At 35.9% G+C, this 17,422-nt stretch overlaps 2 protein-coding genes across 3 annotated transcripts; both read right to left on the bottom strand.

Moving 5' to 3' along the window:
• Nucleotides 1–232: 232 nt before the first annotated feature.
• On the bottom strand, nt 233–2,389 carry LOC110667219 (nascent polypeptide-associated complex subunit alpha-like protein 1). Its single transcript, XM_021828024.2, has 4 exons — nt 2,222–2,389; nt 1,145–1,241; nt 879–1,012; nt 233–765 (listed from the first exon to the last, which is right to left on the bottom strand). Exons 1-4 carry the CDS (start codon nt 2,279–2,281, stop codon nt 433–435), a joined length of 624 nt encoding a protein of 207 aa, XP_021683716.1. The 5' UTR covers nt 2,282–2,389; the 3' UTR covers nt 233–432.
• Nucleotides 2,390–6,133: 3,744 nt separating this feature from the next.
• LOC131176595 (transcription elongation factor SPT6-like) lies at nt 6,134–17,010 on the bottom strand. 2 transcript variants are annotated; one of them, XM_058141654.1, is made up of 17 exons: nt 16,871–17,010; nt 16,699–16,770; nt 15,485–15,596; nt 15,305–15,395; nt 14,906–14,984; nt 14,550–14,667; nt 14,221–14,437; nt 13,888–14,112; nt 13,680–13,805; nt 12,577–12,960; nt 12,226–12,336; nt 11,351–12,130; nt 9,797–9,935; nt 8,576–9,720; nt 8,258–8,467; nt 7,307–7,751; nt 6,134–7,068 (listed from the first exon to the last, which is right to left on the bottom strand). In XM_058141654.1, the coding sequence occupies exons 1-17, from the start codon at nt 16,923–16,925 to the stop codon at nt 6,398–6,400; spliced, it is 4,980 nt and encodes a 1,659-aa protein (XP_057997637.1). In that variant the 5' UTR covers nt 16,926–17,010; the 3' UTR covers nt 6,134–6,397. The 2 variants fall into 2 exon arrangements, with proteins under 2 accessions (XP_057997637.1, XP_057997638.1); XM_058141655.1 differs by having other exon boundaries at nt 16,689–16,770; nt 16,871–16,977.
• Between the last annotated feature and the right edge of the window lie 412 nt (nt 17,011–17,422).

Raw genomic sequence — 17,422 nt, 5'->3', positions numbered from 1 at the left:
CCTTTTGCCTTCAATTGAAAATAAGGCATACTCGACTATTCATACCACTTGGATGACAATTTTCTTTTTATAATCAAACTTGGTAATAATTTCTAGTTAGGTGAGCACCTTAATTTGTTTCAACCTCATGAATCTTTGAACCTTAAGGTCAGCTCAAATTACTTCTTTTGACAAAATTCTTTGCATTAGGCTCTAAAGGAACGGTCAAACAGAGTTGTGAATTGAACATGACTAAAGAAATGAAAACTCCAATTAATCACCAAAAGATGCATTTCATATTCGTTTAGTAATACAACAGAACTGAGGCAAATCCATATGAAAATAACAAATTTTGGGGGGCAAAAAGAAAAAAATCCCGACTTCAAATCACACATACGGTGAACCATAATAAAAATGCCACTTAATCACATAACAATTTAAGCAAGGCTCCTATCAGTTGGTAAGCTCCATAATAGCAGAAACTATGTCTCCATCGGCTGCCTTCAAAGCCTTAACGGCCTTGGACCTGGAGACTCCTGCTTGTGTCATCACCAATTCAATATCCTTTGGCTCAACTCCAGTTTCATCTACCTCTTCGTCATCCTGAGCCATGGTTGAAGTCTCAGGCTTGGAAATCACGTGGCTGAGATCAGGAGCCTTAAACTGCTCTGCAGCCTGAGTCTGTAGTTGTGAGCTCAAGTCTTCAATCTTGGCCTCCCCAAAGATAACATACGTGTCTGATGTTGGGCTTTTAAAAACATCCGGTTTTGATATAACAAACAAAATCTGATTTTAGTGGCAACCAATTCTGTGTTAGTAGCAAACAATACAAAAATATATAAAAGAAGCAGAAAAAAGCAAAGACAACTGATTAATCAAATGAGGTAGGAAGAACACACATTCTTGCTCTTTTTAACAGTAACACGACTAACACCAGGTATAGGTTTCATTCCAAGCTTCAACATTGCTTTTCTACTCTTCTTTTCACTCCTGCTTTGCTTTGACCTACCACTTGTATCTCCATCTTGTTGTCCTATGAATAAAAGAGAAGGGAGAAAAATTGTAGGCATAAATAAATAGCATAACAAATAAGACATCGATGCCTTTAGGCTAACTTTATATATTTGAAAAGGGCAAATAGAGAATCAATTCCATTGTCTTTTACCCTCAGCTTCATCTTCATCCTTGTCATCGTCATCATCATCGTCATCCTCATCATCATCTTCATCCTCGACCACATCCTCAACCACAGGCTTATCAGACTTGATGAAATAACAATGTAAAGATTGCTATTAGTAGCCCATAGATGAAAGAACAGTATGGTAGAATGAAGCAGTATAACAGTGTTCTATATCATGAGAATTTGACAGCTATCAGCATTGTTGCCCCTGTTATGCACAGTACCGAAATAACTGATACAAAACAGATTTGAGCAATACTACTACAATCACCACAGTTCTCTAAGTAAACGACAAGAAGGGTGATTATCAGCTAAAGAAGATTCCATATACAGACTTCACAAGATAATTGAAAATAGAAAATAGTTTTTCAACTTGGTGACTTCAACCAATCAAAGGAAGAAAATATTTAAGACTAAGAACACAGTGTGCAACTACATGAAGCTAAATGCCCACAATTAGAATTTGAAAGATCAAAAGACATCACAAGAAGTAAATCACTTTAAGTGTACAAGCAGAGAACTTTCACATATTATCACCATTTAAGTTTTCTATCATAACTATGACAATTCCAGAGGAATTTTGTGACATATAGAGGCCCTATTCACATACAATTTAACAAATAAAAGCCATGTAAGAAGACAACTCATTCATTTATCATCTGTAAACTCAAAACCGAAACTTCCAATATCAACTTAATGTTTGAAGCAAAACACGTCAACAATAGAATAAAAACATGGAAATTGTTCCATTTGGAGAATGAAGAAATGAAAATTTTGAAGTTTTAAAATACACTTTAACACTAATCCCAGACTAACATCGGGGCAACCAAAATAAGGAACAAGTAACAGTATCATATTAGATCTAACAAAAACAGAAGAACAAGAAATGATCCAGAGATCAATCACTATCCTGGTATAAAAAATGAATAAAAATAACTTGAGATCCCACTAGAAATTAATCAAAAGATGTACACAAACACATACACATACAAAGAGAGAGAGAGAAAGAGGCCGGCCGGGGGGGCGGGGGGCGGTGGGGAAGGTGGGGAATGAAGTGCTTACCTCGAGAATCTTTTGAGCTTCGAGCTGAGCAGCGAGCTCTTCCTGGATCTCAGCAGTCATGGTTTGTTCTTGAGTAGGAAATAAGAATAGATAGAGAAAGTATCAGTCCGAACACAGAAAAACCCTAAAACCCCAGAGCCTAAGGATTCTATTTCCATTAGCAGAGATGCAATTTATCGTCCGGGCCAGTTGAAATTACAAGACTGACATTTCGCAATTTCGGCTGCGTATCGGGCTCCCATGGGCTTGGATTGAATGTCCGATTTACTACAAAAATGCTCCGTTTACTGACTCACCACACGAACAAAGGAATAAGGATGTCATGACCCGGTTTCGGTCTGATTCAAAATTGTTGAATATGAACAGATCAAGTAGGGCGGATTCCTATGGATCTGATTTGGTTATGGGCATGTTTAATAACGGTTTTGATTTTGATTTTAATTTTTATTCAATATAAGTCAAGATAATTTAATAAAAATATTTTATTTTATTTTATTTTAAAAGAAAAATAAATTAAATAATTATATAAATCATCACATTTAAGTTATAAATTAAAATAGAAAAAAATTATAAAAAAAAAGAGTACTTAAAGATAAAGGGTGCTTGATTTCGTTATGGAATCATGAAGAGGATAAAATATTTGAGAAATAATATTCATGGAGGTTTTAAGTTTTGCACGTTAAGTATCTATTATTTGAACTAATTTATATAAATAATTAATTAAATATAATATATATTTTTTACAATAAAATTTATATTTTCTTATATTATATATAAACAAATAGAATTTAAATATCTTATAAAATTTTTAAATTTTTAGAATATAAGTTATTAATTAAACATTTTTATGTAAAATATTGATTAAAATATATAACACTAAACGATTTCGTATATTATTCAGTAATTATAACACCCTTAATTTTTAAATTTATTATTTTGTGGGTAAATATTGATATTTTATTTTATTTAAATTTTAGAAAATTATTTGAAATTTTTTGGATTTTAGAAATCGGGTTCGATTTTTCAAAAATATAAAATTTTGATGATTTTTAAAAATTAATTTAAGGATCACGTGGCAAAACTAAAATTATATTTGGACTCTACGAATTTTTCTGAGTTTTCTAGAAATTTTTTTCTAAATTTTTGGGCCTCATTTTTGGTCCCAAGATAGAGTAAAAATTTAAAATTTTGTATTCTGAATTGGACTAGCCGAATCGAACCGGCCGACCCTCTTTCCCTTCACTTTTTCTTCCCCCCGCACCCCGACACCCCCCCACTTCTCTTCCCTTTTTCTCTCTCCTCCCTCCACCCTTCGCAAGCCAGCCACCGCCCCACACGCCGGCGCACCTCTAGGCCACCTCCCCGTCGCCGGCCGATGCTTCAGGCGGTTGGAAAAGTCGCGGGAAGTCCTCCCTGCGTGCACGCGTCGTTTCGTCTTTCCGGGCCAATTCCGACCGATATGGCCACCAATCAGACCAGTCTTGTGTCAAAACCCATTTACACTTCGAGAGCTTTTTATAGACACCAAGAACACCAAAATCCATCGAGCGGTTTACCTAATTTTTGTCCGAAAAATTTTAGCCCATTTCGATTTTTAGGTTAAATTTCTCGCAAACTATGAACCCCAAGAGAAAATCAAGAGTATAGGAGTGCTCTACTCGTCGAGAGCTTCATGACAATACCAATTTCAAAATTTTCCGACACCGTTTTTTGATGGATCATGCGAAATTTCGTAGTGTTTTTCTGAGGACTAAATGAGTTTAGAAAATTTTGTAAAAATTATGTACTAACTCCAGTGTTGTGGGCTTCGTGTAGGAAACTTCAATTGGTGAAAATTCAACGGTTGCCTGGGTCTGTAAATTTCGGGCCCGGCAGACAGGCTACCGAAAAAGTCTAGGAATTGGGTCGAGATTTTGGCTACTCCACCGTTGTCAAACGTCACGAGCGCGTTCCCGGGGTCGGAATTGGCATAGGTAAACCCGAACCTTACTTTTTCTTAATTATCTAGCGCTTGAATTTGATTAAAAATCTATAAAATATTTGTGGTAGCTTAGAAAATTATAATTTTTTTTGCATTAGCTTAGTAATAATGCTAAGGACCACGGGGCAAAGTGTTAGAATTTTTAGAGTTCATTTGGATAGTTTTTGCAAAAAGGGTTAATTATAAGGACTAAACTGTAATTTTTCACATTGTGATTGTTGACTGTTTGGATGGGCTCAAGAGGGGCTATGTGATGTGATTGAGTTGTGAATGTGCGATTTGTGGATATAGAAGTGCATTTTGAGCCATTTTGCGGGTTGGATAGGTCCTAGGTATAGGGGAGACTCTGCCGGATTTTCGGCACGACTTTGAACATCTTTGATCTTTTCTTAGTTTGTATTGAGTCAAATGTATTAAATAATTATAATAAAATTATCAGGTGAGCCGGGACAGTCTTTCTCCTCCGTCCAGCCGCCCCAGTGATCATAATTTAAGTTTGTGAGTAAAATATTAATTTTAATTGTAATTTCGATATTATTATATGTTCAAGTATGCCTATGCATCACTTATAAATATGTATCTATGTAGTTAAATACTATGCACGTTTTATATTGCATTCATAATTGTTGAAGTGTCATGGATGTTATTTGTGGTAATTTGGAGCAGTGTGTGTGCGTGGCGTGCGTGTGGTATGGTATTGGACATCAGGACGGGTAGACACGACTTGAGAGACACTCGCTGAGACCCCGCATTTGGTTTATTAAGCGAAAATCCGGCTTGAGAGACACTCGCTGCCAGAGGTTGGATTAAGAGGGCTGTATAGGGGATCAACTCCCATATATGTATTGCTTGACAGTGTTGGGTGTGTGAGTGCTCCAAATTGCCTTTTTGCTGTTATGATATGAAAATTATGAGGATATTGCATTTCACTCCACAGGGTGCATTAGCTTTAGATAGTTATAGAGATTATGATTAAAATTGGTATTTTACTCTCTGAGTCAAACGCTCACTTCTGTTCATCTATTTTTCCAGGCTAAGGAGGATTATTTTTTGTGGCTAACCTGCTCTTTTTCTCCGCAGGTCCATTGATAGTATTTAATATACTTTGTACAATTGAGTTAAATTTTAGACTCCGCATGTGTTAGAATAACTTATTTTTATTTTAGGCCTATATTATAAAAGTTATATTGGACCTGTAAAATTATTAACCATATGCATGATGGGATTGGATGAGGGAGCTGAGCTCCCATTTGATTTATGACATTTTGATTATGTGGAGGGTGAGCTGAGCTCCCCAATTTATTATATATTGTGTTTACAGGTTGGGCGAGTCAAAACCCCCCGTTGAATAGTCCATTTTATGGCCGGACTCTGTCTGGTTGAATTCTTGAAATTGGGCCCAAATGGGCCTTAGAGTTGGGTTGAGAAATAGTTAGGCTTACTACTGGTCTTGGGAGCTTTAAACTGGCCCAAGTCCTAATGCCGGTCCGGCACATAGGTTCGGTCGTGACTGTAATAATGGTTAAACTCCCCCCAAGTCAATCCATTTATATTTAATGGTTAAACTCCTCATAGGCTTATAAAATAAGATAAAATTATCTACAGTTCCAAGAATATAGAGCATCCGTGCTTGCTCATACTCATTCCACAAGGCAATCCTGGCCTCAGAGAGGCTTACTGAAAACAAAAGAGCAGCAACATAAGCAGGGATCAACTCACTTGGAGAAGGTGGCCATAAACAAGTGGAATTCTGCAGGTGTTGGCCAAATTTATATTTGACATAAAATTTTTAGAGTTCAGGTAAAATTTGTATGCACAAATAGAAGTTCTAGAGCAACAAAAATCATTGGAATGGTTACACCCACAACTTAACAGACAAATATCAGCAACCTCTAAAATACTGACAATTTGACAATGGAAAAAAGAGAGTATTTATCATCAAATATGAATCCTTTCCTATCAAAGATCAAAAAGTCGCATAAAGATGTCTCTAATTGACTTTCCATAAAGGGAGGTCAGGCTGTTTTTCTTCTGTTTTTACTTGTTAGCCATGCATTTCAACAATTACAGCAAAAAGATTAAAAAAAAAAATCCAAAACAAAACAAAAGGAGTTGCAGTTGTTCTATATGCCTTGGTATAAGCTTGGAATAGACAATCTAAGTTAGGAGGAATTGGCCAGATCACTACTGGCACTTCAGGACCATCCACTCCCACCACCTGTGAAAGAGGAGCTCTTCCCAGATTTAGAACCCCATCCAGTAGTCCCAGCCTCTGTATCATTGTTAAAACCACCTCCACTACCACCAGAGCTGTTCTTATTTCCCCACCCACCATTCCCACCAAAGTTACTGCTTCCAACCAACCAGTCATTGCCGCTTGCAGCACCACTTCCGAGAATACCCTGTGAATCAGTACCATTCCTGCCTAGGTTGGCTCCATCATCATTCCCAGCTTTCCCAGACAGATTCCAACTGTTTCCACCAGAAGGGTTGGCACCCCAACTTCCACCACTTCCATTACCCTCAGAAAACATTCTCTTTCCATCACCATCCACACCTTTATCCTTAGGATTTGTGCTCCAGTTACATCCAAAATCACTTCCATTCCAACTGTTGCCATGCACCTGCCCCTGCCAGCTTCTGCCCCCAAGGCCATTCCCATTCCAGCTATCTCCATTTCGGTTGCTGCTGTCAGATGGCTCATTATCACTAGAGACACGTCCTGGTCCACGTCCACGTCCTCGTCCTCGTCCTCGTCCTCGTCCTCGTCCAGCCCCACGTCCATGGCCACGGCCACCATTTGGCAGAGGCAATCCACCTGGACGGCTATTTCTTTCATCTCCATCTCTACTATAATATTTTCTGCCTGTTAATGATAGAGAAGAAACATAGCAAAATTAGTTGATACATTGAACCACAAGAAATTGTTCCCATGTATACATAGCCAGGAATAGAGTGATATTCATTGCTACTCTTTAAAAGAATGGAAAAGAAAAGAAAAGAGAACACTGAAATTTCAGCATTTCATGCCTACCTAATGGGATATGCTAATTGTTAACGTACCACAACAAAACAGTTATAATAGAAAAAGAGTCTAATTTTACCTCTGGAGCCAGTGGTTGAAGGTTCATCTCTGGTTGAATTTAACTGGCCTTGCCAACCTTCATTACCACTGCCCATGGATGCTCCAGTGGAATAACCAGATGAGGAATTTCCTGTTAGTGTTGGGCCATGCAGTAAATCATCAATGTGTCGTTGGAAATATGCCACAACCTGTTCAATCTTCCCAAAAATCTGCCTCCTAAATTTGAATCCCTCAGGATGCACACCAATATATTCATGACGTAGGTTTGTTCTTATGTAGGACAAGATGAAATTGCCAGGATGCTTATAAGAAATACCAAAACAGTAAACTATCCTCATTGGATGTTCTGACTTCTCAGCTCTTAAGAGCTCATCAACCTCTGCCTCTGAAGCCCTCATAAATTTTTTGAAGTTTATCATTGTCGTAAGGTGAGTTACCAATGGATTAACATATTGATCCATAACCTGCTTATGAAAATGAGGGAAATGGTTTTATTCCTGTCAGGAATCAACATGCTTAAAAAATTCAATCAGACAAATACATGTTAAGAAAACAGCTAAAGAAGAAAGGTTAATTCAGTAACTACAGCAAATATTCAGACAGGTTAAACTACATTGTGAATCATCCTGAATACCAGAAATATATACTTCCTTAATTCATCTAATTTTGTATATATACCACATTGCATGTAAGACTCCAACAAAATTGCAATTCATTACACCCAAAGATAGCAAATTATCTTATAAATTCATTTATTCTTCAAGTCTTGAAAGTTGAAAATGACAAGTTCTCAATTATATTTTGCAAGGAAAATCCGCTGCATGCCTGATTTGCTCACTCAGTGCAGACAAAAATTTGATACATCAGAATTAGGAACTCATCAATATAATCACAGGGATATAATGGTAAAGAAAAGCACATGAGACTGCACATAATAGCCTTTCAAGATAGCTGACGTGAAAGCACTGACCTCATCTAAATCCCCAAAAATGCTATCTCCTATCTTCAATTTTTTCCCAATATGGAGCAAGCTTTTGATATCTCTATGGTCCTTCTGACCTTCAATGATGTCTTTGTGAGCATAAACTCCATCATAGACTTTCAGAGTTAGTACCAAATAATAGACGCCTCTTGGACTTGGATGAAAAACATATTCACCAATCTCCTTGTCAGAAAGGAACTAAGCAAAGTAGATGAATGCATCCCTCATCAGTAACATGCAAAATTAATTTAAATTGCAAAGTGACAATATCACGACAATAAAACATGACACTTCGAACTAACATACCTCCATTGCCTCGTCCCCAGTGATATTTTTAAAGCGTGGATGATTAATAGTCCTCTGCTTGGACTGTTTCTTTGCAAGGTCATTCTTGCAGGCTTCACCTTGCTGTCTTAACAATTTGTTCTTGCCTTCATGATAGTAAGGATCAATCTCACGAAAAGTTTGATATCTGCAACTCTTCAGCTCACTTTCTTTACAAGTTAGAAGCACTTGGAATCTACTCTTTTCAAGTTGTTTAATCTTGCAAGTAACGACATCACCTTCATGTAACTTGTCTGTCAAAGAAAAATCATCAGTCCCATCCAAAAAATCATCCTTCATTATTACTCCAGTCAATCCAAAGTCAAGAGCACAAAATGCTCGTTGTGATAGAACTCGGCGAACAGTAACCTGAATAATTCTTCCTTCAGCGAATGCATCCTCATTTTTGCCTGATATCAAAAAGAATAGCTCATCCTTAGTTGGTTTTTCATAAGGCTTACGAGGATCGAGAAATCCATGCAGCAGTTCATTTTTTATATCATGAAGAGTTTCTCTTTTGTTTTCTCCCTGTTCTATTGCATAATTATCAGCATAATCATCAATATCAAAGTCATTCAACAGCTGTGGATTGTTCTTAATGTATGTTAGGGGCTGTGTTTGAGCAACATCATTATGGACAGCCTTAGACAAACTTTCAGCAAGACCATATGACTCAGGGTGAATTCTTGTATCATCCAATAGACCAAATTCATTGGTAGCAGAAAGCAGCTGATTACCACGGACACGCAAAAAGCCTACTGCATTATAGAAAATCTTCTTTGATGTCAATCCACAGTCTGCCAAATCATATCGATTGTTAACCATTTTACCCCCAATTAAGTCCCTATGTAGAAAGGCTGCTGTTTGAGGACCAAGCCCAGAGACAAATTGGAGGGGAGCTAAAAGCCAGTCGTGGCTCATTGTAAAAGTTACATCCATGCCTACCTGATTGGTAACATCCACCAATACCATTTCAATCATGTCATACTTCTCAACAGGAGTCAGAAAATGCTCCAAGGAGTTAAGCTTCCAAGAAACAATATCTTTCTGAGGTCCACACAGTGTTGCAATCATAGCCAACGGATTTTGGAGGTAACGCCCTAGAGCCACAGCTCGTCTAACAATGCCTATAAATTATAGGAGGCATAAGAGTAGCTAATAATATTAAACTGAAGAAAACACCAAAGATACCTACGTAATTACCTTGTTGTCCAGGCAGTTGGGATGATGAAATCTTTGAATTTTCATAAAGCTGAGCAAATGATTCATCTCCGTAAACAATGTTGATTTTATCTATCATTTGGCCAATATCTGTAGTGTTTTCTTCCACCTGAAGTATAATCTGATCACAAAACAAAGAAGTCATATTTCAAGTTTCTCCTCAGATAAACAAAACACACCAATGCCATAGCTGGAAAATACTGCAGAGCATCCAAACAGTGATTTATACCGATTTTAACTGCTGGAAAGAATACTTTATGGAAACAGTTTTAAGAATTAATCAAAGCGGGGCATATGTTGTACTTTATGGAATAAATTCTGAAAATTTCCATAGTGCCTCAGAAATTATAGGCAGAAGCTCAGATATATTTCGCTTTAAGCTATCTTTTAGTCCAATTTAACACCCTGTTTGAATTGGTGGATAGGTGGATAATAAGGAGGAGAGGAAAATAAGTTAGGCAACTGCCATGTGGATTCCATGAGTAACTTTCTCTCCAAATTGGAGAGAAAGTGAATAGTAAATAAATGAAAACATTTTTATCCTTATAATAATTTATTTTATTTACATATAAAAAGGATAAAATAGATATTTTACTATTAAAAAGCTACTTTTCCCTTTTATTTTCCTTTCTAACATCAAACAAGGGAAGGAAAATAATTTTTCATTTACTTTTATTTTCCCTCCTTATTTCCCTCTCTTTATTTTCTTTCCCCTCAAAAAAAATTTCCCAAATATAGTGTAAAGAGAGCTTCAAGTATTAAGTCTTAAATGATTTATTATTATGACAATTATTTGAATGCGAGTCATAAAAAAATGCTAAGAACATTAACAAGTCCAATAACCATAATATAGAGAGTTTTTGAATGCTTATCAACCAGTTGCTTTCTATTTTGTCATCATAATTTTCATGCTAACAGAAAAGACTCTCCTAAACAATCAAAGTAACAATCACTTCAAACATCGGCAAATTTAGACAAAATATTTGAAATTGGACAACTGCTTCCTAACCCAAAAAAATTGCATAAGAAAGAATGAAATAAAGATGAAGATTGTACAAAAACAAAAGTATGGATTAATCAACATAAATAGTGGAAAACATTCAAGTAAGAAGCATGTCAGAGTTATCCCACTGAACTCACTCAAGAATTATCATAAAACTTCTGGACAATTAGGGCTTCATCTAACCACCCAGCCTAACTTATCAAAAAGAATAACTGCTATCAAACAATAAAAGAAAGGAAGTTTCAATATTTATGTGGAAAAATTAAAGTCCAAAGAGAAGTACATTCCTTGATCTCTAAATCTACAATAACTATAATCAAATGAGCAAGGAGTCAGTTTACAATAGTTTTTCCCATAAATACCACAAGAACATTGGAAAATTTTCTAATCTCTACTTCAAGCAAAAATTTTCATGCCATTCAAGGAAATATGCACATAAACTATGATGCAATACACACTAATAGAAGATCATGTATAAATCCTAGCTAAGTAACTCATACGTACACCACTGCATGAAATTTAGGAGTGTATACCTCCTCGATATCATCCTTCAACCATGTGCAACACACATTAGCAGCACCAAGGACTATAACGTTTGGCCTATGATTTAATATGAACTTGAAGACACGTTGCTGGTCATATTTCTTCCGTTGCTGGTCAATAACATCCTGTGACCGCAGGCTAAGGGATCTGGTTTCCAACACATCAAGCAATTGTCCAGATGAATTCAACATTACAAATGTAATCGGTGGCTTTCCAGGACCCCAGCAGCAAGCCACGACTCTTGGTGCAATACCTTCCTCCTGTCCAGCAGCGTATTCCTTCTGCTGATATGGTGCAATCGACACTCTGTTCCACAATTGCTTTCCATATTCCATAAGCAGCCAACTCTTTGCTCTGGTGATCAACAAGGCTCGAGCTTCTTTCTCCAATGAAGGAAGAAGAACCTTTAAAAATGCTTCCTGAATTATTAACTTGCGTTGCTCATCCCATAGTCGAGCAGACCCATGACTACTGCCAGTAAGATAAATTTCTTGAGAGTCGGTGACCAACTTATTCATAACATTTTCTGGTAAGTTTATGGTAACTTGAAGGAGCTTCTCCTCTTCTGCTTTAAGAATAAGAAGCCACTGTGCTTCTTGAAATTGGTCAAGTGGCTTGTCTCTCAGCCACTTAACCCCATAAAATAGATGAAAAGAATCTATTGTCTTGTCTCCTTCTTGGGTTGGGCAGGTGGATACTACAGCTTTATCCATAAAAATTCTACGAACATGTTTCCTGACACATGGCTCACAGCTTATCTCCATTGCAGCCTTAAGCAAAACAAAAAGATAAGCAAACAACAACTAGACAAGCCAATAAATAGGCCTGAATGTCAAGCAGAATCTACACAAACTTAACAGCATACCATGAACCTAGCACCGTTAAGCACTGCTTCAGGAGTTTCAAACATTGGACATGTAAAATCTGAAGCCATTACGTCTGGAGATTCAACAGGATCTTCCCAAAATTCCATTCCCTACAGTCAGAAACTCTACCAATTGAACCAAATATAAAAAATAAAATCAGATATAAACCATAAGCTGTCTTAATTTGATGGGAGTCTGTAAGAAAGGCGGCTCTTCTTAGTTACTTTTAGTCTCTGTTTAAAAGATTAAGCATAATCAGTGGTTTATCCCTTCAACTTAGGACTTTCACTCTCTGAATCTGAAGTGATGTGGGACTAGTTTGGGAAAAAAATTGAAAAAGCAAAATTTACCACTTTTTCTAGTGTAAGATGCAATCCAAATTGCTCAGAACTGCATCCAAACTTCCTTGCAAGCTTCCATAGTCCAGCCTTGCTACAGTTACTGTATTCTGATCTCCTTTTTGGCAACTTGAATTTGCTTACGACGCCCTCTTCAGGTGGAGGAAAATGCAACATAAACTTCATGTCCAAATCATTAATATCTGTCTCTGTCTCAGCCAGCTTTAGAGACTTCATTATTGTATCAAATTGCTGCTCAAGCCAACGAAACTTCACCACATCACTAGCAGTGCAACTTTCCTCTTCATAACGTTTGTTGTAACACGTCTCAAGCGCATTCTTTCGCTTCTGAAGAAGCAACCACTTCTTGTCCAGTTCATTCACAGCCCAGAGAATCTGCAAATCATGAATCAAATTGACTGGCGGAAGTAATTCATCCTATCATATTGTTGTTCCCCACTTATCATTCATTTTATTATTGTTTCCCTTTTATCATTCATTTTTTTCCTGGGTTAATGGTTTAAAAAAAAAAATCCTTACATATATTCAATTCAATTATATAAAAAACCTTTCCCACTAATGTCAACTGAAAACAAATTGGAAAGAAACATACAAAAATTCTCAAATTGCTAAAATGGTATATATTTTATTCCAAAAAACTTTTAATATGATATACTTAAGTGTAAGTAATATATTTCAGTTAACCTAGCAAATAAAAATAAAATAAAATAAAAACTATCAATTTTTCAGTCTTTTTCCTCTTACCCTTCCCCCATCCCCTCAATTATGCTTATGTGAAATTTTTCATGAATAAAATATATGTCAAGTGACGCAACTTAGATTGATATTAATTTTACAGGTTTTGTATATAATTAAAAGAAAAATTAAAAGATTTGGCCATAATTGCAGATTGGAGCAATTTCAAAATGTCATTATCATTTTGTTTCCTCATTGATCAATCTAATAGTTCATTTCTATTGTAAATTCCCCTCTATCCCCGCCTTCCTCTATATTAGATTCTAGCAATTGATTCAGCCACTCCAAGCAAACAAAATCTACCTGCATGTATCTTTATTTATTTATTTATTCATTTGTCTTTGTCAAAACAGACATACCTTATGCCACTTCAGTCTGGTACCTTCTATTCCATCATTATCATATTTGTTTTCTATGTCATCTTCCTCGAGATCTTGCAACAGACTAAGGCACTTTTCCTTTCGATACATAGCAATAAATGGAATCTAGAAATGAAAATAGAAACAATTGTTAGAAAATTCAATTCAATATGTGAATAACAGATACTGATTTACTTATATTACTTACGTCATACTTCTCCAGATGACGCAATTCCAGAAACCTCATGATATCTTCCTTGTTAATCTTCTCAAGTAGATCTATCTTCATCACACTTTCTTCCTGAGCTTTCTTCTTGCACAACAGAATATGTATATTTGCAGCAAGTTGATTAAGTATCCAAGAACTCTCCTGATCTCTACTCATTTCATCAACTGGAGCTGGACCAGCTGGTCCAGAAATTTCTTCAAATATCTAAATTAACAATATAAGAAAATATTAAATCCACATCACACTGTAAGACATAGCCAACAATTTGTAGAAGACTCCATGAACATCAGTATTAACAATGAAAATTTGAACCTGCATCCTCTCGGGCACGTCATTCTCCTTAATTATACTGTAATCCCTCGTAGTTGTATAATTATCCAGCTCAAACTCATTAAAGTCATCTGGTTTGACAATCTTAACTAGATGACGCTTTAGAATTTGATCTGTGTTGCCAAACGTGCAGCCAGCTTCTTCTAGAGATGAAGCCAATGTTACTTGCTGTGGCTTATTTTCTCTCAACCTTTGTTGCCTAATAAGGAATTCCACAACAATGATCAAACTGTAAATTACCAGTGGAAACAAAAAGAAGCCCTTCACAATTATTATACTAATTCAAGGGAACAGTAATGAGAATAATGTACCTTGGGACCCCTTTCTTGTCTCCTAATTCATCGAAAACAATGAAATCTGCCATTTCATCATCTTTATCACTGGACACAGCTTCCTCTTCTTCAGCATTATCACCATCGTATAATGAAGCTTCAAAACAAGTGAATTGTAATTTAACTAATAAAAAGTGTCAACCTTACAGAAGGTGCAAACTTAGAAATAAAAGATACATACATTAAAACATAAAATGTAGCAAACAAAATAATTAAATTTTAAATAATAACATTTAAAACATGTTCACTGTTTGAAAAGACCATTAGTTGAATCACAACTCTAAATATAATAGGCATACACCATTAACACTAATTGAAGTGAGAGATAAAAGTACCATCGTCATCAGAAAACCCAAAATCAGCTGTGTTCTTAGAAGATTCAGCTTTTTTGAGCCGCTTGAACTTTTCATTTCCCTGACACAAATTTCGATCAAGCATAATGTCAAAAGGGAAATGACAAAAATTCTAGTCCTTTTATTATTATTGATTGCAAAATCCAAACAATGAAGCGAATATTTGACAACAAAGAGAAAGAATTTCCTTTAATTTATATAAAAGGGACATAGAGAGGGACCATTAGCAAATTTGGTTGACTATATTATCCCTCATGATAATAGAAATGCATATCATTAGAGTGTAATGGACAAACAAAAAATGGTATATTGGCAGAAAGAATTTCAGATGTCCCCATGCCAGGAAAGAACAAAGATGAAGCAAGGGGAATAAACACTCACGACATTATAGGAGTGTACTACTCCAGAGATTTTGTTTTCTCGGAGCAACTCAAAATCATCATCATCAAGAATCACATCCTTTACTAGTTTCCTAAAGAAATTGAAACACGGCACTTCAAAATGGGTAATCATATCAAACGTTTATAAAAGTACATTTTAGGAATTAGAGAATAAATTCACCCTTTCTTCTTTTTCTTCCTTTTTTGTCTGTCTTTCCCACCTTGTTCGCCTTCCTCTTCCTCCTCATCATCAACTATAAACCCATCATTCTCAAACTCATCCAAATCATCCTCTATTCGTCCAAGATGAGCCAGTACCAATAGTTAGTTTGAAAGACTTCCACATAGAGACTTGAAATTAACAATAATAGAACAACCAAATCGAAAAAACTAGACCACTATAAAACAGCACTTATCATCAGCAAAATTGAAATTCCATTAAAAAAAATGCACACTTGGAAAAGCTACAAGAATACACTAACGTTTAGAATGTGGTTTTGAGTTTCACTCTATAGCACTTTTCAACACAAAAACTACAGAGCCGATTAATTATATTATGCTAGAAGTAGAAAGCAGATAATAAATGGTTATGCAAGATCATATTAAATAAAAAAAAGAAAATGGAAAAAAAAAGAAGAAAAACTAACAAAAAAGGAAGAAGCCATCACACAGATAGTGTACCTAAGCTAGAAGAAAATGGGTTACCCGCACCATTTTCAAAACAAAACAGAAGAGCAACGCTAGAAAGTCTAGACTAAGAAACAAAGACTACAAAGAGTAAATGGAAAATACCAACGTAAAGAAAAGTTCAAGCAGGAAAACCACCTCAAAGGAAAGGGAAAAAAAATAAAGTACTTTTGCAGAAGGCAGAAAGTTGCAGAACGAGAATATTGAAACACTTCAAAGAACCAGACAAAAAGACACTCTAAAAGGAAGAAAACTTTAAATTGTCGGCATTATATATCGCGGGATATTATACCATAGAAGAAGTAGACGAGACAACCCCAAAATATCGAACAATACGACAAAACGGCTGTACCAGCAAATTATCGCCGGCTGTTAAACCCATTTCGCCGAACAGAAAATATCTTTTCTGAAGAGATAATATCATACAAACGAGGCTTGAAAAGCACTCAACCAAAGAGTTCAAATGTCGAAAACTAAACATGAAAACAGAAAAACCATTCAAACAGAAAGAGTCACAAGCTAGCAGAAAAACCAGATATAGAAACCCTAATAGCCATACGCACACAATGAGGTATCATTTCTGCACTCGTAAACCCATAAAAATAATTCTCCATAGATGAACTCCTAAACCCAAAATGGAACGATTATAATGAACGTAGAATCACAAAGCACGTATAAAAATGTCTACGTTCATTTACGTTTCTGTACCATCATCCTCTTCGTCTTCATCTTCTAGAATAACATTCTCTCCCTTTCTGTCCATTACTTGGACTCCATCATCTGTCAAAACAACAACCCAAATACCAGAATAAACCAAATATGATATTGCTGTAACGGAAAACGAATTTTGTGTGTGCAAAAACATATAAAAGACTAAAACCGTGTTGTTCATCTTCATCGATTAACACGAGTTTCCTCTTGGAATCCTTCATCATGAGTAGCTAAAAATCCAAATGGGTTCTCTTCTTCCTCTTTGTTTTCCCCTCACTTAGGCTCTAGGAGAGAGCTCTGAAAATGGAAACGAGACGAAGCCTGTCAATTACCATGGACGGTGTGATACTGTGAAGAGAGAGGATACAATTAGTCAAAAAGGAATGACCTTTTGCCTTTATTTACAAAAATGCCTAGTCAAACTAATGCCGCACTGTATTAGGTAAATTAATGATTCGGCGTCGTTTGGACAACCGGATCAGAAGGGCAAAATAGTAATTTCGCCCAGTAACTTTTATGGAAAACGAAGCGTATAGCATGTGAGATTTACAGCAGTTAGCAGAGATTTTTTTATTCCAATCAAAAATCTTTTTTTATGAAAAATCAATAAATAAATGCTTTAAATATTTTTTAATATAAAATTGATAAATTTAAAATTAATAAGAAAAAAAGGGTAAAACCAGTGATACCAAAGCTGTAAGGAGCTGGAAAAAAAGGCAAA

The sequence above is a fragment of the Hevea brasiliensis genome, unplaced genomic scaffold (genome assembly GCF_030052815.1).
Source record: "Hevea brasiliensis isolate MT/VB/25A 57/8 unplaced genomic scaffold, ASM3005281v1 Scaf178, whole genome shotgun sequence".
Lineage (NCBI taxonomy): Eukaryota > Viridiplantae > Streptophyta > Magnoliopsida > Malpighiales > Euphorbiaceae > Hevea > Hevea brasiliensis.
The sequence above is the reverse complement of the archived record's forward strand: the minus strand, read 5'-3'. Positions and strand labels throughout refer to the sequence as shown.

Coding starts and splice junctions, on each gene's coding strand:
- LOC110667219 (XM_021828024.2), bottom strand. CDS start 2,281: ATGACTGCTGAGATCCAGGAAGAGCTCGCTGCTCAGCTCGAAGCTCAA. Junction 1,242..2,221: donor AAGCTCAAAAGATTCTCGAG/GTAAGCACTTCA, acceptor TATTTCATCAAG/TCTGATAAGCCTGTGGTTGA. Junction 1,013..1,144: donor GGATGAAGATGAAGCTGAGG/GTAAAAGACAAT, acceptor TTTTATTCATAG/GACAACAAGATGGAGATACA.
- LOC131176595 (XM_058141654.1), bottom strand. CDS start 16,925: ATGATGAAGGATTCCAAGAGGAAACTCGTGTTAATCGATGAAGATGAA. Junction 14,985..15,304: donor TAGTACACTCCTATAATGTC/GTGAGTGTTTAT, acceptor AATTTGTGTCAG/GGAAATGAAAAGTTCAAGCG. Junction 12,131..12,225: donor TTAACGGTGCTAGGTTCATG/GTATGCTGTTAA, acceptor GTTTTGCTTAAG/GCTGCAATGGAGATAAGCTG.